Consider the following 25620-nt stretch of genomic DNA (forward strand, 5'->3'; position numbering starts at 1 on the left):
AATATATCATCACTCTCTATCTCCCGAAAATATGTCTTATAAGAAGATGCTCAATTTTATGATCAAAGCTCTGTAGTTTTTTTGGAGGGGGGCAAACCATAAATAATGTAATTCAATATGATTGAGAGATATACAAACAAACGTTCCTCAAAAGCCTGATATATCATTTGTAATACTTCCCTTTTAACATGATTTTTCTCAAAAATGATCAAAATCAACAAAAAGTGGCTTCAGTGTAACCTTGAAATATTACTAACAATATATTCTTACGTTATATTTACAATATATTCCATATAAAACTAACAATATGTTCTTAGTCATTCTTACATTTACTCTTTAAAAATCATTAAAGATTTCACAGCAAAAAGATGTGTATTACAACCTGAAGGGGGGCATTTTTAAAATTACTAAAATACTTTTTACTTACTAAAAGTGCATGAAGTATCAATCAGATGCCAGAAGGCATTCAGAAGATTGTGTACAACTGTTTTTCAGCAAAGTTTTGATCATGTTGATCATTTAAAGGCCTTAGAAATTTGCTTATCAAATATGATAGAGATGGGTACATAGGATTAAAGCAGCTGCTGAGGGTCAGGTTTTAAAAAAAAGAATGACAGTCCTTCCATTTTCCACAGATATTTTAGTTGACAAAGATAAAGAAAAGGATAAGGTAGAGGAAAGACAAGGAAAAAGAGAGGGAGTGAGCATGAGGAGGGATTAAATGTGTGTGAGGATGGGGGTGGTGGAGGAGGAGGAAGGGGCCACAGACAAAGTGAGAGAGGGAGGAGGGTTGCAGGAGAAGGGGGCGGTACTGTGGCGGCAAACAGCAGGGAAAGAGAGGACAGGACAGGACAGAGAAGAAGGGGGTTTCTACCAGAGAAAAGAGAGGAAACTTTGGCATGAGGTGGAGAAGCAGAGAGAAAGAAAGACAGAGAGATCGAGAAGCAGCAGCAACTCAAGTACTGTGAGCAGACTGGGATTGTACCTCCAGGACAGACTGGGGAGACGCGAGGAGGCAGCCATGCAGAGCACTATGGGTATGTCAGCAACACGACTGTATTTATTACACCCTCTGAATGCACGAGAGTTCAGATTACCACTGCAGCTCACAAGAGCTTTGAAGTGATGTGAAATGAATGATTAACTTTCTCAAAGCTGATCACACTGGGGTGAGACGAAGCTCTTTGAAGTTTTGGAGCAGTGTTAGTGCTTACTTCTGAAGAGAGATCGATGTGAGAACGACTGCAAGGCACAAAGTTAATAATAATGTGTTGTTTTGGGGATAGAGCTAGTTGGATGTTCTACTCGAAGGGGTTTTATTGTTCTATCAGAGTTAAAAAGGCACGTGGAGATCTCAGTTATGTTTCATTTGAGTATCAACTTTTTCTATATATGTCTCTCCTGAAATTCCTACTCTTTGGATAAGAGTAAATAGCTATAAGATGCACAACAAAGGCTTACATCGTTTGATCCTGGAAGATGACAACAAATGTTTGAGTTTAAATTGAGATTTCTAACTATTGCAGACTTTGGTATCTTGTCTTCTGATTTTATTGAGATCTTATTTGGCACTCGTGAGATTACTGGGGGGCTTTTCCCACAGGAGAAATATCTGAGAAGCATGAGGCTTAAACAAAAGTCTCCATTTGCTCTCATTTTAATGTAATTCTTGTCTAGGAGACGCAAGTGAGATATCTTTTGTGGTTTTTGTTTTCTATAGGTATTTATATCTGTTGTAAAGAGTGTTTGTTGAGTGGTTTGTGTGTGTGTGTGTGTGTGTGTGTGTGTGAGAGAGAGAAAGAGAAAGAGAAAGAGCAGGGCCTTGTGAACTGATTGATTTACAGAACTTGGTTAAGCTGTTTTATCTTTGTTTTGTGGACTTTACGTTTGTGGAAAAGCAGTCTTTTGGAAGTGCACCCTTAAACATAAAGGTTCTTCATTAACATATATTGTTCCATGAAGAACCATCAATGGAATCTTTCCATTGCACAAAAGGATCTTTAGTGGAAAAAGTGCACAAGTGCACTTCTTTACACAAAGAAAAAATTAACTGTGAACTGGAAGGGAGTCCAAAATGGTTCTATGGAATAATAAGGACAATTTTTGTTTGCTTTATTGTGAATGTGAAGTAAAAAGTTGATGTATGAACAACTGGCCTCGATTGGAACGTCCGACACACACACACACACACACACACACACACACACACACACACACACACACACACACACACACACACACACACACACACACACACACACACACACACACACACACACACACACACACACTCACTCTCCAATCACTCCTTGCCGAGTGCTTACACAAAGCTTCTTCAAACTAGTCAGACACCACTAAGCTTCTTGCACAGCATGCAGCCCGATCTATTGACATTTCGTTTTCGAATGGGAAGAAGTTTAGATTAAAGCGCCCCCAAGTATATTGAGATTCCCGTTTGTGTTTAAAGTGGATGTGACTCAGCTCATGGCACATTCTTATACAGTAAAAGCCTGAAATAGAGAGGCCCGTTACTGCGTGTCAGCAGCAGAGTCCAGACTCCACTCCAGATGAGATCACCTAGGGGGGTGGAAAGGTGCTTGCGTCAGTGAGTCGGAAAATAATAGATGAGTTAAATCACTCTCATATGTTACAGGGCTCTGAAATACAGCCTTAGTAAATGCGTTCAGCTCACTGTCTCTGTAAGGACAGAATGTGCCTCACTGTCTAGCTGTGCCTCACAGGTTTGGGCTCTCCAAAACACCTCGCACCATCTCCTCTCATCACTTTACTGTTTCCATTTATGAGATGCCTTTATGTGCCAAGTATTTATGTAAGGCTGTAGCTTCCTGCAGACGTATATACAGAGGGAGAGCTCATTAACGTCGACTCAGTCTCAGCTGACTGCACTGAATCACAACTTTCCATGCCACTCTTTTCCTCTCAGCCTGAGCTTGGCTGGAATCTGTTGGGACAGTGTCTGTGTGTCCACATCCTCTTGCGGCTGGTCTCGCTGTGGCGTGTTTGCAAGTTTCACGACCAGCTCCAAGGTTGCCTTTTTTCTGTTTGCGGCTCCTGCGTGGTTCACCATCTCTGCGCTTTTGAGATGAATTACATATTCATGCTGGCATAGTTTGTCTGAGGCCGTGCTGGTTATGTAAGCGCTGGTGTGGAATTAATTTACCGGTATGTGCGCTGTGCCACTTTTCCCTCCGACTGCAGTGCATATCTGCGCTGTGATTTCAGTTTGATCATGAGACGGATGATTATGGTTTGTCAGAAACACCGCAAGATTATTTATTTGTCTCTTTCTGCTGATGTTTTGTTCAGAAAGCTTTGAGAGGAGGCAGAGAAGCCATTTTGAGAAGATCAATGGCCACAGCCAGTAAAGAAATACTTTGACTTGAAGAACTCAGAGAGGCTGCACATAACTTATCTGTGGTCCATTAAAAAAAACAAAGTACCCATCATTCCTTCATGAAACAGGGGCAAAACACAACTTTCTATCTCTAACATTGTTCATTTGTATACATTTTTCCTTTCCTGTAAAAATATCTTGATACATGTATGGTAAAAAAGTGGTTGCCAGAAACTCCCTGTAAAATATACCGTGATAGTATTTCTGGTATTACAGGATGGCATATCGGTGTCTGTATATTTTACAAGTTATAACTGAAAAACTCATCAAGTAATATAATGCTAATATTTATTAATTTACTCATTCTAATATTTACTAAATGCGTTTTTACCTTAATGTACTGATAACCACCATAATAATATAGGTACTGTAAAAGAAAACGCCACATCATGAATCAGACTTCATTGTAAGTGGCCTGTCCATAAAAACATTGTCAATATTCATATGTAGACAGTGCACAGGTTCATATACACAAAGACAATCAACACCATCAGGTAAAACGTGACTGAAATAATGCAACAAAAATTCACTAAAAATAGAAGATGTAACACAAAGCACTCTAATGTATACTGAAAACACAACTGGAAACAAAACTATTTAAATATATAATGTTTAATAAAATATAATGTATAAATATAACATTTTCATTGAAATTATATGGTAAAAAACCCTATAAATCTGACAGTGTTTTACAGTAAAATTTCCTTTAATGTGACGTTAAATCATTCACAAGGTAAAGGTATTTTACAGTTATTTAACTGGATTTTACTGTAGCATTTTAGGACATTAATTTATTTGGAAGTACCATGTAAAGAATATGGAAGTGCAATTTTTTGTCAGGAATTTACAGTAAAATATTTATTTTGAAGCTTTGTAAAACACAATCGGGCTACATGAAATACTGTGATTATTTTACTTATCTGGATAAGTATTTGTAAGTATTACATATATATATATATAATCAAAACCTTTTGCATTTGAAGAAACATTATTTCACAGTCATTGGGCAGTGGGCAGTAGCTTGTCCTTATGTGCTCTTCTATAACAGCCAAACTGTCTGTCCTCTCCCCTGTTCATGACTGAAGGTCTGGGTTTCACTCTGATTGATCAGTGTTGTTTTTTTCAGACCATACTTACATTTTAAAAACTCCACTTTTTTGCAATCCTATCAGTGGCATCTCCTCAAAATGGCCACTCTCACAGTAATAACAATGAGGTGGAGCCACAGCTCCTCTCCGTTCTGCTGTTATTCCAAGTGTCTGTTTCTGACCACTGGATTGAACTGAATAATCATTAGTGGTTGGAAATTCCTACCGTGGCAAAGAGCAGCTGACTCAGAAACAACTGGCTCCTGGATGTTACATGGCCATTCCCACGCTGGACGCTTTTCTACTGCTTGCAAATGCCCAGAATTGCAGTGGGTCAGATTGACCAAGTATTGTTGGCCACAGAGCGGTAGTCTGACTAGTTTTGCATAGCCAGACTTTCGGGCATAACGCCTGATCATTTTTGCTGCTCATTTTGCATACTTACAGAGGAAGAAGTCGTTTAAAGCATGTAAAGCAGCTAGTCACAGTTCATATTGTTTTCATGTTCATTTCAGTGGTCGGGTTTATCTAAACTAATACCACTATACAAAAACCAGCTTAGAAAAATTTGGCACAGTAGTGCAAGACCATAAATGGCTGTACAGAACACACCAAAAAATAGTGCAAAACGTATGTACATCAGAATCTCTTTTCAAACCTAAAAAGTTACATGGAGGCTAACATGACAACTCCAGTGATTAGTTCTTCTTTAACAACTCTTGTATGTATTACAACCCGGTAACCTGCAATTAGTTGGCTATTATTGCTATTAATTGGCAATTATGCTATTTTAAACGTTCCTAATTTTGTCTTGGAGGTCTCCTACAATGGGTTTACATTAAGATAAAAAAAAAAAAAAACACCTTCATTTTTTTTCATTATATAGCCTACATTACAGCATCATCTCTTTTCTCACAGTGCCTGAACCAGTTCGATAAAGGATTCGGTGTCTCTCAACCCCTCCTTTTCGAGGGCCTGATTGGTCTCCTCATCCTTTGGAAGTGCATGTAATGGGTTACACAAACCAGACTCTTTCAGGCCTCGGGTACAACTACAGTGTTTGAGGGCGGGGCAAAGTAGACCTTCACGGGCAGCCAATGAAGACCATAGAAGGGCATTATGCAAATTTGTTACAGACCTATGTAGGTTCATGCAGGAAGTTAGACTGGATTTACTGATGACTCATTTCAAGCATTTTAAGAATCGTTTCTTTCTTTTGGGAGACAATGACTCAATTTGTTGTGCATTTTTTTGAAACTGTGCAGACCTTTTACATTCACAAACAGCTTTTTTACACTACGTCAAAGGTAATATCTGAAAAAGCATTATAGGGGCATTTAAGTTTTAAGTTTTTACGCAGGATGAAACTAAAGAGGTCAAGTTGTATTTACAAAGAACCTTATTTACAGTAGACAAATCAAGCTATACTGTACTCGGAACCATAAACAACTATTTAACTCTTTCCCCACCATTGACGGAAATTTCTGGCTTTCCGTGTTTTCACTGTTATATGGTAGGGGGCGTTATGACAGATCTTCTGAAAGAGTACAGAATCTCCAGATCAAAACACAGGCGAAAAAGAAGCAGAAACAAGTGATAGCATATATAAGCAGAAAATAACATGATCATCAACATTATCATTACAATGATAATGAAATGTTGATCCAGGATGAGCTATAGGACTGTGCAACAGTGTGTTTATGGCTCGATCTTCTCCATCTATGTTTTTATCATGCATTTATGTTTTCTTTGTATTTTTGTGGTATTTATGTAGTAAATTGTAAATAGTGCATTAAGATAGGATTAAAGGGTTACTTCAGCGATTTAGCATTAAGCTTTGTATCAGTCGAAACCCGGTAGTATATTCAAATTATCGTACTTTCCCCCCTCATGTCCCCCTGAGACGAGAGAATTATGCATTTTATTTCTGGAAAAAATTCTCAGATGACGCAAATATCGTCATTTTGCGTCACCAGAGGATTTTTTGGCCAGAGCCTAGAGACTACAGCCAGTAGTAGGAGCTAGTTCCGCATGTTTTCAACCTGCCCATAGGGGTGGGATCTCACTCACAGAATGTAAATGCGCACGGCCGCTCGAAATTCAAAAATAATTTCACATTTCTACTACATAAATGACCCAATTTAAATACACATTCATCTTCCCAGCGCTGAAGTACCCCTTTAAGATGATATAGTTATGAAGCCAATTTGATGATTATTAACGAGTATGACAATTTTGTGAAAATTATCAAAAATGTTGGCGATGTCTGGCAACTTAAAAAAAAAAAAAACGCTGCCGGGGAAAGAGTTTCGTATTTCACATTTACATCTCAATTGTTTATTTTGTGTGAGTTTAGTGTCACGATGAAGGGGATTTTTATTTTATTTAAAAAAAATAAAAAAAAACTTTCTATAGATTACTCAGCTCCTGAGATGCTTGCACTCAATCTACTTTATACCAGTAAGGCCATAGGAGGTTGTTCCTGCTGGCAGATGCTTTGTAATGGGCACCGTGGCTGGCGTCTGGGCCTGTGCCAGTGAGTCTAGCACTGCACACTGGGTGAAACAAAATGTCCACTGTTGATTGGCAGGTAGTGTCAGTCCAGATGGCAGCAGCTCCTGTGTGGTATTGTGCAAATAACGTCGCCTGCTGCATCTCATTCTAGAGTTCGAGGCAGCCGGCTCTCTTCTGAAAGGCTCGCTGGATGAGATGCCCAGGGAGGCTCGGACAGTGAGACAGGAGAGATTGTCTTCGGAAGGTTTGTGAGGAGGCTCGGGCCCCTGTTCAAGGGAGCCTTTAATAGAGCCCATATGCTTTGAGATGCTAAAGAGCCGACCAGCCCCCTGTCTTCTTAAACTTTGAGTTTCCCTCTCTCACTCATTCTTTTATGGATTCCTCTACTTCACTCAGGCCTTTGCCTTCCTGTGACTTATTTATGCATGTTCACTAACACTCCACCTGCTCAGGTTTTAATTTGTCTTTCTTGTATGGTCTATCTATCATTCATTGTCCCTCTCTTTCCTCTCTTCTCTGTGGAGTTCTCCCTCTGTTTTTGTTACAAACTCTGGCTCCCTCCCCCTCTCGCTCTCCTTCACCCCAGGCAGTGCACATGTAGGCCTCAAGTGTCATGGCAACAGCCCCAAACAGAGCCAAAAGCCAAAAGCCTGTAACAGCAACAGGTTGGCAGTGAAACTAGCAGGGCCAATAATGCTTGTTCTGCAGGCAGTGCTTCCCTTCCGCTTTTAATTTGATCCAGCATTTCAACAAAGAAACATACAATTAATTGAGTTGAGAAAGAGAGCTACAGGGATTTACCATGAAAAATAAGTCGCTTTACACCGAATTTAACAGCAGCCATGTGATCTCTGGGAATCGATCTTGAGGTGTCATTATATAAGACATTTGAAATTTGAATTAATTCACTAGTGCCAAAAGAATTTTTCAAAAATGAAAACTCTTAAGAGCGTTCACACCAAGAGCGATAACTATAAATATATGAAATTGTTATGAAACGGTAACTATATGTTATGATATTGTTCTGTCTTATTAAGCGTGCACTGCAGTTTTGCAGGATGGATTCTGATTGGCTGTCAGTGTTTTTATCATTCATCAGCTGGAAAAAAATCGTTCTGGAATAAAAAAAGATTTTATTTCAAATAAAAGCTGTTCTTTTGAACTTTTGAACTTTCTATTCATCAAAAAAAAAAAAAAAAAAAATATGTACACAACAGTTTTCAACATTGATAATACTAAGAAATGTTTCTTGAGCATCAAATCAGCATATTAGAATGATTTCTGAAGGATCATGTGACACTGAAGACTCGAGTAATGATGCTTAAAATTCAACTTAGCATCACTGGAATAAAATACATTTTAAAATAGAAAACTATTATTTTAAATTGTAATAATGTTTCACAATATTACAGTTTTTTTGTTGTTGTATTTTAAATACAAAATACTTCTTTTAGAAACTTCATTTAAAAACAAAAAAAATCTAACCGATCCCAAACTTTTGAACGGCAGTGTATATATTATATTATTTTAAAAAAATGAATCAAGATTTTAGTATAAATTTGATAAAAATGTATAAGTGAAAGTAAAATTTGCATATAGTGCAGGACTTGAAGATTTATATTAGTTTTGTGGAGACACATTTATGTGGCCAAGTGATTGGAACAGTTTTAGCTAATCAAACCGCTATCTGATCAGTAAAACACATGAAGCGACCAAGTGTATTTTTAGTTCTATTACTGTGAGAACCCTGATACATCCAAGCAAGTATTGTAAAGACATTGTAAAGAAGTTAAGAAGACTCTCATCTTCCTTATTAATAAATCATACACACACTCCCTGTGTTCTCATTCTGCTTTGTTTTCCTGACACAGAGAATTTTACACGCATAATTAATGACAACACACTCAGTGCTTTTGTATGTGTGCCAGAAAGAATAATCCTTATTCTCAGACAGCAAGGCTGTGAAAGTGTGTTCAGTGACTCATTGTCATCATTCAGAATAAAACTCCTGACTGAGAAATGAAGGGATGAAAGAAGATAGTGCATCTGTTTATTTCAGTCTGTCAGAGCATTTTAGTACACACTGAGGAGGATATTTGGGTCCACTGACGGTAATGACTCCCTCTCTTTTGCTCTATTGACTCTATTCTTGCAAATGCGTCATTCATGACTAAACTCTGTTCCTCCAGACTTTGGCGCCGGTGGACTTTTCAGACTGGCCAACAGCATAATTCAATTTAGCAAGTCTTTAGCTAATTTATTTGCGCTAGTCTTGCACATTAGCTGATAAGGACAGTGGAGGATGTATGTAAAAAGTGACTGACATCCACATTCCTGAAGCTGTATGCTTCTGCCATGCACTACAAGTACATACTTTTGAGTATACAGAAACAGTTGTGTAGACTAGCATGTGCAATTGAGTGTTCATTTTAGTGCTGCCATTCGATTAAAAAATACTATTAATTACACATTTTATGTAATTAATTGCGATTCATCTCATATTAATTTGACAATGTAATAATTTCACACTGAATTTCCTAATTAATGTAGAAGGTATATGTTTGTTTAATGGCATCTTTTTACTAAGTACTATAGCTAAATGAAAGGCAGTATGACCAATTCCAATACTACTGATGACTATTAAATGGATCCCCCCCACCCCCCCTCAGTTTTAGTCATTAATTATAGCCATTCAACATTCTAATATAATTTTTTTTTTACATTTAAAGGCTTTAAAACGTATAACAACTTTTACTTTAAGTGAACTTTAAACAAGCTTCACATAAACTGTGAACTGAATATGCATAAACTGTACATTTATTATAGATTAATTAAAAGTTATTCATTATTCAGTCAAGGATAGTGAGTGATTTTTCTCTTTTCTTTCGTTCATTGATTTACATTAATGACAGACTGCAGCAGGGTTTTTAGGCTGCTGTCACTTTAAGACCTAAATGCTGACGTATATTGATGTGGATCTGATTTTCTTACAACTCTTTACGTTCATTTAAGAAGTTTTAACTCATTTACGACTGTGAATACTTGCCAAAAAGTTTGCATTTTTGTGCATTTTTTTTACATTCAAGTGTGAAAGAGAACTCGATGCTGTATGGCACACTGACAAGCGGCTTTCTGTGCACGCATTTCGGGTGAGTGATCACTAGGGGTATTTGATTCCTGGTTTTTCAGAGTTGACTCTAATGCTCTTTGTCTCCCACAGGAGTCAAAGGAATCAACGATACGACTCCATTTACTTTACATCAATAACACAAGATTGCAGTCGTTATTACACACTAAATGAGTTTTTCCCCAGACACAAAGCCTTAAATTTCCCTTATTAAAACAACATACTTTTAGTGTGACTGTCCAAATTATTCCAATTTAGCAATGACATAACCTTGAAATGATGAGTCGCTATCAATGTTGTTACCTTGTAGTTGCCAATACCTCATTTTACTGAGGTAAAACTCATGAGAAACAGCCGTGGCCAAGTATTATGTCAGAGTTAAATAAACGAGAAGGAAGGTAATCCCTCCTTGCTGATATAGCCTAGTGCACTAAAACTGACTTGTTCTATATAGGAATTAGAGAATGAGTGAACAAGTGAGAGGTTTCGGGCACAGCAACAGAGTCAACAACGAGGGTCGTTTCCTGTGCTGGAGCTATTTAGAGTTGAGGATCAACTCTTTTGGAGTAGACTCCCCATCACTAGTGCACACAGAGAGCCGCTTCATAGACAGTGCACCAGTACCAAATTGAATTCTCTTTTCCGTCTTAAGGCTGTGACACACCAAACTGACGTAAGAGAACTAGCGCTAACGAAAGCCGACTGTGTTGTCGCCTCGCAACGGCTGTGTCTGAGCCAAAATACATTGAATACACTGCAAAGACTACAAGTGACTGCCAGCATGTGTGTAAGAAAATAATGGCCTATATCGGCAGGTATCAATAGTCTATTTTTGTCATTCACAAAGGGAAACCGGAATTAGGACCGCAGATATACAATCCCTAAAACCATTTTGAATGTCAATCACGTTCATCACTTTCTTCCTTCCAGGCATCTCATTTGAAAACATTTGCGTATTTGAATACTCAGGAAAGATGACATAAAATTTGAACAGCCTTGTACGACTTGACTTCTTCACTTGCTTTCATCACTTCTCATCACTTTTCATCAATTCTCGTCCACTGACTTGTTCGCTAAACTGAACAGAGCGGTCTCTCTCACCGATGGCCCCGACATGCTGAATCGGGTGAACTGCTGCCGACGTAAGCCCGACTACAGCCGACGTGTGAAACACACTGCAAAAACTGGCCTGACAGACGCTTACTGATGGTCCAACGTTGACCCATGGCAGACCGTTGGCTTGGTGTGTTTTGACAGCCCTAGTTAAATTAGCTATTTGTCATTTCTGCATGTGTTCCCTACAGCTGAAAATGTCTTCAGTGGGGTTGTGGATGTTAAAAGCATGGATCCACACTTCAAAAATACACTTGATAAGAAATGACATTTCAGGGTCCTTTGACATACTGTTTCATTTTTACTACAATTTGGGACACACTAATCCTAAACTGTATAGGGCGAATAGTATGCGAATTGAGATTTAGCATTAGTAACACTACATTAGCATAAAAGGCCATGGAATTTATTATGATTTATAAGCTTCTGAATGTAGATTCCTATAATCATCAGCTCAATAGATAAAAACTAAACCCACTAACTTAACCCTTTATGACAAAAATGCTTTTTATTTTTAGGTCTCATCATTTGTAGTTGTAGTGGCATTCGGTAGGTTACTAAACTAATTTAGAGCGGTCTAATTAATTGTGCTGTTTGTCTTTTTGTAGTAGCTGTAAATTGATAAATCCCCTCATGCTAAATAACAAAGACTATGTTAATTAGGTTTAATTACTGCTACAATTACTCTCAATAGCATGTATGAATAATTAATGAGCACACGCACACCTTGTAATTGCATCAAACCAATCAGAGCTGTTCTTTAAATCATTAACAGCATGTTTATTTTCTGCTGCGGTCACGTGACCATGATCTTTTTTCAGTGTTTTTGTGAATGTAACCGTGAGTGTTTTTGTATCATTGTGCATGTTATCTGATGGAGTGGACAATAACAGTGCAGCTGGCAGGAAGTCTCGGAGCGGGGCCGCAGATTGCAGAGCGGGCCTTTTAGAGCTCTCTGGGGGGGTTTGGACGTGTGACTGAAGCAGGGCACAGATTTATATCTATAACTCACACTTATATACATGTAACATGTTTAAATGTGGGAGAAATGCGAGAGACCTAATGAAATAGAGATGTACGGTAGTGCTAGATGATGACACAACATAAAAGGAGAAACTGAGGCGCAAACTTTTTTTATTAAAAAGTTTATTTTTAGAGCTGCAAAGTTGTCTAAATCTACATTTTTGTGATGGGACTAATATTGTGGGCAGACATCCAATTATTTAATCGGTTTTTTTATTGTTAACTTAAACTAAAACTTTCAAAGTTTTAGTAATTGAAATTAAAAAATAAATATTAGATGAAAAAACTTGCCATGGCAACAAATAGAAGTTCTAAAATTAATAAAAAACTAAAACTACATAGAAATATTAAGTAAACTAATACAAATTACAAAAGCATAGAACAAAATTGCTAAAACTGAAAATGAAAAGGAAAATTTAAAATATAAAAGTAAAAGCCAATAAAAAATATTAATAGTATATACATAATACTAAAATAACATGTAAAATGTAGCAAATGGCTTTTGTTTAGACTGTTTTTGTTGTTGTTTTTGTTGTTGTACTGTCATTAACAGAAGCAGACAACAGGAAGGAAACAAGTTTTGTTCTGTTTAATCAAGACAACACAACCTGAAGCTCCAGTATCCCTGCAGAGACATTGTACAAAGGTTACCAGGTTTACAGGCAACATTATGCAGTTGCAATGTACCTGGGACATTCAAGGAATGAAAATGTGGGAGACTCTGAGGGAGAGCAGAAATGATTAAAAGAAACTAAAGGAATGGATAGAGTGATTAATGAGAGACTAGAAGGTCATCAGGGCGTAGAGATCCCTTAAGAATGTAAATACACACAGCTGACCGCTTCAGTCCTCACATGCTCCTCCTCTGCCGAAAGCTTCATAATCGGTAAACACAATATCATAAGTTTCACTGATCACTTTATCATTTTCGCTTGAGCGCACTGAGAGCTTTTCCCTGTTTAGAGCACAAGGAGTCATTCTAGTGGATTTATTGGTTGCTTTCCATAGGCTACATTTATCCAAGCATGCACTTTTGTCCTCTCTATTTTTGGGGAACACGCACACTGTGTTAATGAGGATGTGTGGTTGCATTTGCAACAGTCAGATGAGGTCAGCATTTCCTTTGTGCTGCCTCCACTTCTCTCTAGTTTCCTGTGTTTCTGTGGATCTGTGTGTGCCTGTGAGGCTTTTGTGATGTAATGCAAGTTTACTGTCTGGGGTATTTCGAAAATTGTCTTGTTTTGACAGATTTGCATGACCTGAAATCTTAAATTCGTTGATTCATTTGATGTCTTATGGGAAAGCGAGGAGTATACTATAATGAGGTACGCTATGCACAGATAAGGGAAAAAGCTTGCCTTTATCAGAACTAAGGCTTTGTTGTTGGATGCCGCAATGTCATGTCTAACTCCTCCGTGGGAAGAGGCTTTGATCGGGATCATCACACACATCAAATATCCTGCCCCTGAAACTGCACTTGAACCAAACAGAGAGACCAAATGTGATTAAGGGTTTAGGGATTTCTGCCCGGAGATTTGGAGCTCTGCTGGGTTCCAGGCTCAATGCTGGCATTCCATCCTATTCTGCTCCAGACTCCACAGAGAAGCTTGGTGATTCCCGGGGGATTCACACCTCGCCGCTAATCCTTTCCGGCGGCATCGGCGCTATTAAGACTTATCATAACGAGATTTCAGCCACCAGCCACCTCGCTGTGGAATTTGATTAGAAACACCTGCAGCAGAGAGATGCATTATTCTCTCACTGTCAAGACTGAAGAGATCAAAGACTGAGCAAGAGTGAGAGAGCTGCTGATGTTTGTCGATTTAACCATCAGTTAGTGCAGGACGGTAAAGCCTGTGTAAAATGTGTAATACAGGGACTTTCAAACTGGGGGCTGCAAGGGAGTGCTAGGGGGTCTGTGGAGACATTTACAAATTATGGGGGGGGGGGTGCAAAAATATATAATTAAGGTATTTTAAACTTAAAAATTTGAATCTAAAATTAGTTTGAAAGTAAAACTAAAATAAAAATGAATTAAAGCTATATAAAAATATTTAAAAAAAAAAAGGACAAAAGCTTCTTACTACTGTATAGTATAGTATAAAATAGTATAAAAAATAATGTTACTTTTAAATAATACTGTCAGCATGGTGTCTGGTTACGAAAAAAATACATAATATAATTAAAAAAAAATCTTATTGTTTATTTACAGAATTTGACTGTCATGCTCTTTTTTAAAGATTGGTCTGAAATCATAATATTAAACATAAGCCAGTTTTATGTTTCTAACGGTACTTTGTATTATTTCTACCCACAATTAATGTCCACTAAATATTTTCCTGAAAATATTCTACAAACACTATTTTTTACAGTATAATTTTTGTATAGCTGCCTATATATATTTTAGAAAGGGGTTATGAGGTTAGGGATGCCCCGATATGAACATTTTGGCTGATACCGATAACCGATAATTCTTTATATTTGAAAGCCGATAACCGATATATTGGCCGATATATCTAAATCCAACTTTTTATATAATTTTTGAGCCTGATTACAAATCAAAAGTCTTACAATTAAAAGTCATGTCCCAAGCACATAATTATAATTGTAATTTTATGTAGCCTATATGACGCAACTGTATTTTCCTTTTCAAAGTGATACCAATCATTTTTCAAGCAATTCAAAACCATCATGGAAAACAGTGCGCATCTGAAGTGTCTCAGCTGAAGGAAATAATACATTATTTATCTGCCTTAATATATAGGGCAAAATGTATATTTGATAACGATAACATAAAAAATGAACATATATCGGCCGATATATATCATGCATATATGTGGTAATTATGTTTGTCATTGAAATGCATAACAAATGATCAAACAATGGTACAGCACTAGCACACTCTGTAATTAAATTGTTTCACAAAAAGATGTTTCAAATGATTCATTAATATATAATAGGGCCTCTGTACATTTAAGGGTATTAAGACCTATTCACCTCTAAAACACAGCCAAACAAAACCAAAGTGAATACTGCGACGAGGAGGAACAGAAGAGCGAGATCGTGAGGACGGGTCTCTGAACAGCAGGTTTAAAGTTCACTGGGTTGAGCTGGGCGGAGGAGGTCTTCTCATTATATTATCACAGGCTTTGGGAGACTGTTCAGGGTTATGATTGGGTTAGTTTATTTGTATGAGGTGCAGAATACTGAGGCTCTGTGAGTGGTTTGGAGGCCATGCAGCTCATTTTAGGGTAACTTTGGGATAACAGTTGGAATCTGGTTGGGAATGGTGTAGGTTGGGTTTAACAAAGGGTGAGGACTGGCTTTGAGGAGGGGGTGGAATTAGTTGAAGCGAGTTCAGAAAGAGTGAAGTGATCCATGATGATCCCAGCACGATTTGACATTGTCTTTTTCTGGTCTTGGACTTTCTCCAGAATCTGATTAGGGCCAAATCGCTTTCCCCTCACATGTGACAGATTTATTTTTGTGTGAACAGCTAAAATCACAGACTAATTTCAGAATAAATCTGACATTTTCAATTTTTAAAATGGATATGTATCTTGATTTTGATAATTATTGTTTTATTTGATTTATTTATTTATTGTCAATGTGCCTTCAGTGAGAAGAGTCAGGTTGAAATGTAGGCAATTTTATGTCAATCTAACTTTACATATAGTTGTGCAGTTTAACTCTAACCCCCGGTTTCACAGACAAGGCTTAAGATATAATAATAAAATGCATGTTTGGGCTGTTTTAACTGAAAGCAACTTGCACTGACATGTCTTAAAATATCTCTGTGCCATTGGTTTTTTCTCAAGATGCACACCAATAATGTAATTTTCTAAGGCACGTTTATAAAAGCTACTTAAATGCCCTAATTGAAGGCCTAATCCTGGCTTAATCTAAGCCCTGTCTATGAAACCAGGCCTAAGAGTTGTCCTGTATAAACCCTTTTGCAAGTTTTTGAAAAATGTATATTTATTATTATTATTATTATTATGTCATAGCTGATGTTGATTTGCATTTAAGGACTGATTGTTGTGCACTGCAGCAGAGCACAGAGCAGTTAGCTGAACTGGCTGCGGGAACATACTTCATAAGAAGCACTGAAGCAGAAATACCTGATAGCCACGTTAGTGGAACCATGTGCGTAAGCACTCGCAGAGAACCGCCCTGGAAACTGTTACTCTCAGCGAGTCACGCTATCCCTCTCTCTCTCAAACTTTCTGTTTCATCTCCTTCACAGCACTGCTTTATCCAAGTATTCTGCTATTAATATCCACATTCTCGGCTGTGACAGAAAGATTCCTATTTGCCATGTCAATATGCACCTGGATTTATTTAGAGGACACATATAGAAGAATAGAGCAGATTCTCCCCTCCAACCCAAACTCTTGACAATAGGTGTTTTATCATATCATATAGAGCCATGATTTTCCCTAAAGGTATACTCCAAGGGGGTCCATGTTGAGGTAACGCTTTAGTATGGGAAACATATATTCACTATTAACCACGACTTTTGCCTCAATATACTACCCATACTTGCTACAGTTTTGATAATTTGACTATTGTTCTAAAATGTGGAAACATTTGACTGGGTAATATAAGAGGACGATAATGCATTAAGACCATCAAGTATTCACCCAAAAATGAAATCTTCCTCACAGAGGGGTCTATGCCTAAGGATATTGTGACGGACGGGACAGGGAGGTTGGAACAACAGAAACGCTGTCCTCCCATGCTGAAGTCTGCTACTTTGACTTCATCAGAATTCAAACCTCAGCTAAAATGTCATGTGGGGGGCTGCGTGTGGATGAGTGAGCAGAACAGGGAATGCGTTATGAGAAGTTTGAGTCAGAATGACGCTGGCTTTCTCTTTGCCTGTCTGTCCCTGTGGTAGAGAGGTCATTGGGATGCCAGGGCAGTAGGGGCGGTATGATCTCTCCTGGCGAATCAGACTGTGTGTTCCTCCTGCATGTGTCTCTTTGAAGTGCATTGGGAGTGTTTTCTGAAGTGCACTGGGGGGGTGTGTAATTGATTGGACTGGCAGGCTTTTTGCAGATTATTCCACATGATGAGACTGCTCTTAACACACAGCAGCAGGCTATCTATATATATATATACTCCTCAGTTCCCATCCGCAAATTAAACCCTGACACACTGATTCACAGACACATAACCAATAACTGCTAATGCTTTCTTATCTGTATTTAATTGACCACCAGAATTGTGCCCGTTTTTTCCCATTATGATGATAAATAAAGACAGAGCGAACTGCAACTTAAGATAAGACATCTATTTTCAGTTGTAACCTAAATCATTTTCTTTGTGGAGTCAAAAAAGGGATGTTTTTCCCATACCTACATACAACCTGATATCATTTCTGTTTAGTTCTCAGTTTACTGAGAAAAGTCATCAAGATGATGCTATTCCGTCAATGGCGGGGAAAGTTATATGCACCCTTTAATAAGGTACAAATGTGTACCTTTTTAAAAGGTACAGCCCCAGTGACAGCTTTTATAAAAAAAACTCTGAAAGCGCAAGAAGTACTTTTATTCGTGTTAAAAATCTGAAAACTGTGTTGTTATATGACCTTTATTTTACAGGTTACATGACATTCTGCCAATTTAGACAATAATATTTTTTCCTTGTCTTCCTGCTTTTCTCTCCACAGAGTGTGTATCCTGGGCGTGTGTTCGCCATGGCTCTAGTTCAGGCGCTGCCTGTGCCCACTGATCACCCAAATCCCAGCGCTGACGTCCAGCAGTGCTGCTCAGTGTCTCACTCCCCCTCCGTTGCTGTGGCAGGCACCATGGGTTCCGTCAGCAGCCTGATCTCTGGACGTACCTACCAGGAGCGCCACTGCCGAGCCGCCAGCGACTTCGGTGCCAAGTATCGCAAACCCACACCAGCCATAAGCTGTTTCCGACAGCAGGAGGGCACCCTGCGCAGCACCAGCTCACAGGAGCAGCTTCTCACCAGCCAGCCTCCTCTACCTGCTAAGAACAAGTCCACTGCCCTCATCTCTGCTGGCAATGGCAACTATGGCTATTTAAGTGATGAGCCAGTAGGTGACTGGAATGATAACCATGTGACCACGCGCAGTCCATGCAGTGATACTGAAGAGCCTCCTGATAACAGAGGCATGAATGGTAATATTGGTGGCCCTCCGCCAAAACTCGTCCCAGTGTCAGGCAGACTGGAAAAGGTAAACATTAAAAAATACAATAAATAGTAAATTAGTGACACAACATTTTTGTATATTTATAATAAATGTAAACTTGTGCATTTAGAGTATTACACTTATGGAAGTCTACAGCTAAGGCTTTGCTCCAAAATAATCATAAAACACTGTGTTTTAAACATACATGTTCCCATAGTGTGACATAAGCCCCATTTCTACCGAAATTACCCGGAACAATTTGTACCAGGAACTTTTTTCCCCCGAGACCTGCTACTGTCTGCGTTTCCACTGCGGTCTAAAGTACCGGGAAGTTTAGGCAAATTTGTCCAGTGATGTAGGACTGCGTGCGACTACTCCTCGCAGTCAGCGATGGAAGTAATCATTTTTGCGCGACACTGCAACAATAACAAGTATGGAGGAGACTCAAGAAGCGCTGCTTTTGCTCGTTATGTATTGGTTTACTAAAGAGGTTATTAACAAAACGGCGGAAAAGAGACGAGCACTGATTCTAAAGCGAATTCTGAAAGCTCGTAAAGCTAGATTTAAAATAAGACAACGTATGTTATTATCGCTATTACGGACGTTGACTGTGAGATTGCTGAGACAAATGCGCGCCATCGGACAGAAAGAGCAAGACTGATATTTACTGAAAGCAGAACGAACCTCGCAAAAGACTTAAAAAAGCTGGTTGAAATAAAATGCTGCTTGAGTTCAACCAATCAGCATGTTCAGCGTCCAAGTCCCACCCCCGAAAGTTTCTTAACTTTGAAAAAGTACTACCTCGCGAGCAGGGACTCTCGGAGGGGGAAATATTTACCCGGAACTTAATTTAGACCCTGGTTCCTGCGGTCGAAAGAAACACACTGAGTACCACCCCAAAGTTCCTAGTTCCTGGGTAAAGTTCCTGCGGTGGAAACGATATAATCACTTGCTACTGTTTTTCTAGTTGTTCATCTATAAAGGCAGTGACTTACATGACACATGCAAGGGTACTATAAAGGGACTATTCCCCTAGAGAAATAGTCTCAACTCACAAAAATTACATCTGTACCGCATAACCATCAAGTGCTTAAAGGGGTCATATGATGCTTTTTAATGTTTTACTTTTCCTTTAGTGTGTAATGTCTGCAAAGTTGCAAAGCTTCTAGTTCCCCACAAAATATTAATTCTATCTAACACCTTGATCGAAGTCCAGATATTACTTCCTAAAACGTCTACATCACAATGTGAAATATTAGCATAATACCCACCCAAAGGCATACGCAAAGAGAGAAGATGAGGCTTCAGTGAATTGTAATGTTGTCGAATGTTGCAGAGACACTGTGTGTTTGGATGCGAAACCAAAACCACTTTATTTGGCCTTCCGAAAACGGATGAAATTACGAATCAGAGGTTTAGATTTATTTATAAAACTGTTCTTGAGCAGTACAACCCAAAATTGTGCTTGTGTACAGCACATTTTACAGAAGACAGCTTCCTGAATCTGGGAGAGTACAACACTGGCTACATACAAAGACTACTTACCACTGAGAAACATTCTGCTAAAGTCGTGCTTGCAAAGTTGGTTCCAATATATCGGCTTGATTATCTGCATATTCAGAATCTGAGTCAGACTCGAACTGATAAGGTAAAACTGATTATTAATTGTGTTTACAATTGCTTACATCCTTGGAAGCTGAAGCTCGGGCGTTACTTTTCCGACACATGCTGGGTAACCATATAGATGTCCATTGAAAATGCATTAATGTAAATACAGTTTAACCATTTCTTTAAATAACTCCTTCAAAACACTGTTCGTCATTTCATTGTCGAGGTCTTATTCTCAATAAATGAAAGAATAGTGGTTTTGCTGATGCTCATTACACACAGTGGGTAGTACATCTAATTGGCTATTTATTTCTATTGATTGAGGAGAGCCTTTAATCACTGCAATACATCAATATGCCATCACTCACTGTACACATTTACCAATGACAACTCAGTTACACTAATACATGTAGTTGGCTTCATGCTTTATTTATTGTGCAGATACCGTTCAAAAGTTTGGGATCAGCAAGATTACAACAAATATACATTAAATTGATCAAAAGTGACTGTAAAGACATTTCTAATGTTACAAAATAATTATTTTGAACTTTCTATTCATCACTATGAATCATATGTTTCTTGAACCAAATCAGCATATTATAATAATTTCTGAAGGATAATTTGACACTGAAGAAGAGAGTAATGGCTGCTGAAAATTCAGCTTTGCTATCACAGGAATAAATAAACTTTTACTGTATTTTAATAAAATAAATGGTTTTAATTAGTAGTCACATTAACCATTTACTTTTGATTACAGAGTATGGAGAAGATACTGATCCGTCCCACTGCCTTTAAGCCTGTCGTGCCCAAGAATCGCAACTCTGTGCAGTACCTGTCTCCACGGTCAGGGGGCAGTCTGTCTGAAAGCCAGGGCAGCCTCAACATCTTACTTCCTGCCAATGGAGCAGTGTTGGGCTGTCAGGAAAAGCGCAACTCTTACAGTGGGGGACGCAACGCACGGAGTAGCCAGTCCTGCACTATGTCCGACTCAGGCCGCAACTCCCTCTCTAGCCTACCCACTTACAGCAGCACAGGGTACAGCCTGGCACAGAGTGAAGTTCCCACTGGGCACATGGAAACCACACGCTCCGGTGGTGGCCACGGACACTCCAACTCCGACAGCGGTCGGTCATCATCCAGTAAGAGTACAGGGTCTTTAAGTGGGCGTGGCCAGCCCCTCTCAGACAGCGGATCGTGTGGCCGCTCCCCGGCTCCAGGAGAAAGTTATGAAGGTGTCATTCGGGAGCTTGAGGAGAAGCTGAGGGAAAGAGACCTGGAGCTGCAGCAACTTAGGGACAACCTGGATGAGAATGAGGCAGCCATCTGTCAGGTGACAATCATTGTTTTCTACCAGTTATTAGTGTCAGATACAGTGGATGCAACGTAAGTCAAATCATGTGTCTTCTCCATGCAGGTGTATGAGGAGAAACAGAAGCGCTGCGAGCAAGAATTGGAGGACCTTCGGCAGAGCTGTGCATCGAAGATGAAGCAGGTGCAGCTAAAGGCACAACGGGCGCAACAGGTTCTGCAGTTGCAGGTGTTTCAGCTGCAGCAGGAGAAGAAGAAATTACAGGAGGACTTCTCCCAACTGCTACAAGAACGGGAGGCATTGGAGAAGAGATGTGCCTCTTTTGAGAGGGAGCAGACTCAACTAGGTCCTCGTCTAGAAGAGACAAAGTGGGAGGTGAGACCATTTTAGCCATGTGGATCTAGCAATGAATAATTACTACATTCATTGAAATTGGATGTTTCTGTCTCACAGGTGTGTCAGAAGTCAGGTGAGATCTCTCTGCTGAAGCAGCAGCTGAAGGACTTGCAGGCTGATCTTGGTCAGAAGGCCAGCGAGATTGTTGCTTTGAAGGCCCAGTTGAGAGAGGCTCGTTCTGAGCTTCAAGCTAGCCAGACTCGCTCGCAGGATGCCCACGCCACAGCCCGCACTCGCACACTCGAGCTGGAGGTTTGTGAGAATGAGCTGCAGCGCCGTAAGAGCGAAGCGGAGCTCCTGCGGGAGAAGGTAGGCCGTTTGGAGGAAGAGTCCACCCGTCTTAAAGAGGCTTTGGCTGTGCCCATGTCCCAGGCTCTACCTTCTAAAGGCCAATGCATGAGCTTGCCCTTGCCCCAGTGCCGTGGGGGGATCATTCACGGGATCAGCCCTGCTTTCCGAGACAACTGCAGCGAAGAGCAACTTCTAGCATACGAGAGTGATGAAGCGAAGGTGCAGCGCCAGAGCGTGGACGTGCTTCACGGTCTTCGTCAGCAGGTGGACCGACTTCGGGCAGAGCTGATGTATGAGAGGAGGCGGAGCGAGGACCAGCTGGAGGGATTTGACGAGGAACGCAGGGTGTGGCAAGAGGAGAAAGAAAAGGTGATCCGTTACCAGAAGCAGCTGCAGCAGAACTACATCCAGATGTACCGCCGAAACCGAGACCTGGAGCGCGTGATGAGGGAACTTAGTCTGGAGCTGGAGAACAGGGACATGGAGGAGTTTGACATGCGTAGCAACGAGATCCATTTCGAGGAGATCACTGCCACTGAAATCTAACCCACATCTTACTCTGCCCTCCCAAAATGAATCTCCACTGTGCTTGTGTGAGGAGCACAGTCCTTCGGCCGTGACATTTGGCATGCTTCTCTACACTATTTCAAAAAGACTTGTGTTCAAGGCAAGTTATTGTTGTGATGTCCGCAGAGGCCAATAAAACATGGAATGTTTGTATTTAGACATCTTTATGTTCACTTCCTGCCTCGGAAACCTGTGAGGGACTACAGATGAATGTAAAATGACTGTGAACAGCAGTTAATTGATGCCATTGATGAAGGGAAGGATGTCCTCAAAAATGGTGCTTTGTTGCTGACAAACCCCTCTAGTACAACTAGCGCTGTAATCAAGTTCAAATAAATAAATAAAAAGTCACATAGGAAGTTCACAAAAGACGCGTTTTTCTGTTGAAAAATGTAACTACACTTTTGAACAGAATGCTTCGCTCTCGAGATGTTTTTCCCCCAAAGTTTTACTACTTTGAAGTACAAGATGTTGAAATAAACAGCAAGATGAGACGTAACGGCCAAAGACAGGAAAGTTTGTATTGTAGTAGAGAGAACACTAGAATGCGTCCTTTGTGAACTACCTTGGACAGGTAGCCCAATTGCTAAACGAGTTGCTGTGGACCGTAGACCAATGATGGGCTTATGAAGAAGAAGAAAATCAAACAATTTATGAAATGGTCTATTCAATACTTTACTCGCCTGCTAAGATGATGTAACATTTCATTTGGAATTTTTTCTCAGCAAACATTGATGTATGCAGTTATTTGCGATTCATTTTAATACTTAATTAAAATTGATTGGCACTTGGCAGCCTTAATTACAATCTTTTCATAAGTTCAACTGAATACCTTACACACAATCAGAAAAGTCTCAGCGAAGACATATACTGAAATGGCTATGAGATTGAAGAACTGAGAGGAAGAAATACAGCATGCAGGCTAAGGGTTTCATGGAGTTTATCATATCCTATAATGGAAAGAGCACAATACTCGCCTCGCCCATTGTACCAGCATTAACACTGATGGGAAGAGACTTGGAGGCACTCTATTGAGCATCTCATGTTAGGTCACAGAAGCTGCAGTTTTGTCTCATTCATTCTTGCTGTTCTAGCTGTGCTGGAGTTAAGTCCTCGGTAACATTGTGTCATTTCTTCTCAGCCATTTACGGCACTATGCAGCAAAAACTGTCACCTCTCATCTCACAGCCCCGCTGCTTACACTACATTTGATACTAATAACTGATGTAGAAGTGTTATTTTTATAATTAGATGATATATTAGCAGATATAACTAGCAAATATAGAGGCAAATCTATTTTTCTTTTCTTTTGAGTATTGCCTTGCACACTGTACAGAGTGAATAGCATGTGTGCATGACACCGTAGCATTTCTGTGGCCAGACAGTCTGGCGTCGAGTCACGTTATGGCTTCACACAGGTCAGTGGGTTGGTTTTTCCAACCAATTCTGCGAAGTAATGACATAGATGATGAATGCATATATCATAATAGATTTGCATACAATCTAAGAAATACTAATCAAATGTTTGTGGTCATTTTGTTAAAGGGATATATACAAATATAAACTTTGTTGTTTTTACAGAACAGATCCTTTAAAACAAAAAAGATAGGAAGAATTAAATATATATGTGATGTATATTTTTATATATAGCACCTCAAGCTATTTAGTGGTAACACAGGTAACTTTGTGGGTTTAATAAATATGAATTGCATATTTCACACACTGTTGTCCAGAGGGATCATTTGCCATCAGCTCTGATAGTATTTCATACAGTAGTTGGTGCTTTTATATTCTCATGGATTCTACCGCACATGTATTTATCGTGTCCTTCTCTGTTAATAATATACAGCATTATCACATTTTTGAGCATGTTGTAGAAAATCGGCAAGAACATTGCACGAAAACAAGGCAATGTTTGGGACACTATGTTTTTTGACATCAGGGAAGACAGATACAATCTAATGACAAAACAATATATAAAATGAGGAACTGCAAAATCACATTTTAGCCATCTCAACCAAAGATAATCTGTTACATATTTTCCAGATTCTTTTTAACAGCGTATAGTTAATACATTTACACATTCTTTACTCAGTGCTTCCTTTTTATATATATATATATATATAAAACAATGTGATATACTCTTCATGATTCTACAGTAAAACAGACACTTTATTTATGTGATAATAATTTTTTTTTTTTTAATTCGAGGCCAAATGATTAATTTCAGTATTGGTCAGAATGGATTACAGTTTGTGATCGGTCTGGTCTTGTGTCGCTTCTGGCCATTTTTGACTACCTGAGAATCAAAAATATGAATTGGCAATTTTTCTCACCTTGTTCAGATTATCATCCCTCCTGTTGTCATCATCTCTGTAGCACAGATGTTACGAGTGTAAGAAAAAAATCTCTTTCACCCCTGGACGTTGTCCTGCGCATCTCTCCCTGACATGTCAATCACGCCCCTGATGAAAATACATGTAAATATTCGTCATATTGTAATATTATTGACAAATTCAATACATTTGTTTTTACACACGCAAAATATCTATTTTGAAGTTGTAACCACTGTGAATAGACCAAAGCAAATTAACGTTTAATCTTTTTGCCCTCATGTATGTGCTTGTGTATGTTTGTCAATCTGTAGTTTTTAGTCCTGTATATTTTCATGTTGTATATTTCTTGTAAAAATGTGTTTTTAATTAAAGAATGTCACCTCAAAGTCTGGTGTTTTTGAAAATTGACCTAGTTTTAACTATCAAGTCAACAATTTAATTTTACAAGAAAGATCATTTTCACGTCTTTCTTTAAACATTATATTGATATCCTAAATATGTAATATTTTAGAAATGTAATGCAAGAAACTAAAACAACATTTTAATAATGAGTAAATAAATTCATCTTCTAAACCGTGTTTGTGCTTTACCCTGAATTACTACAGTAAGGCTATTATAATTTATATTTTAGAGATGTCAGGGCGGATTTCACAGGAATATTCCTCTGTGC

General features: G+C 39.0%; 1 protein-coding gene across 3 annotated transcripts in view; it reads left to right on the top strand.

Annotated features, from left to right (window-relative positions):
• lzts2a (leucine zipper, putative tumor suppressor 2a) overlaps positions 1-25333 on the top strand; it is an 84309-nt gene extending 58976 nt beyond the window's left edge. For 2 of the 3 annotated variants that reach the window (XM_079842661.1, XM_079842662.1), the window contains 4 exons: positions 17955-18488; positions 20809-21381; positions 21466-21735; positions 21814-25333. In XM_079842661.1, the coding sequence (XP_079698787.1) occupies positions 17982-18488; positions 20809-21381; positions 21466-21735; positions 21814-22593 (2130 nt within the window). In that variant the 5' untranslated portion in view covers positions 17955-17981 and the 3' untranslated portion in view covers positions 22594-25333. Of the gene's footprint in view, positions 1-780; positions 1038-17954; positions 18489-20808; positions 21382-21465; positions 21736-21813 lie in introns of those variants that run through there. The other variant, XM_079842660.1, reaches the window with a different exon arrangement.
• Positions 25334-25620: the final 287 nt, after the last annotated feature.

The sequence above is a fragment of the Gobio gobio genome (assembly GCF_949357685.1).
Source record: "Gobio gobio genome assembly, chromosome: 18".
NCBI lineage: Eukaryota > Metazoa > Chordata > Actinopteri > Cypriniformes > Gobionidae > Gobio > Gobio gobio.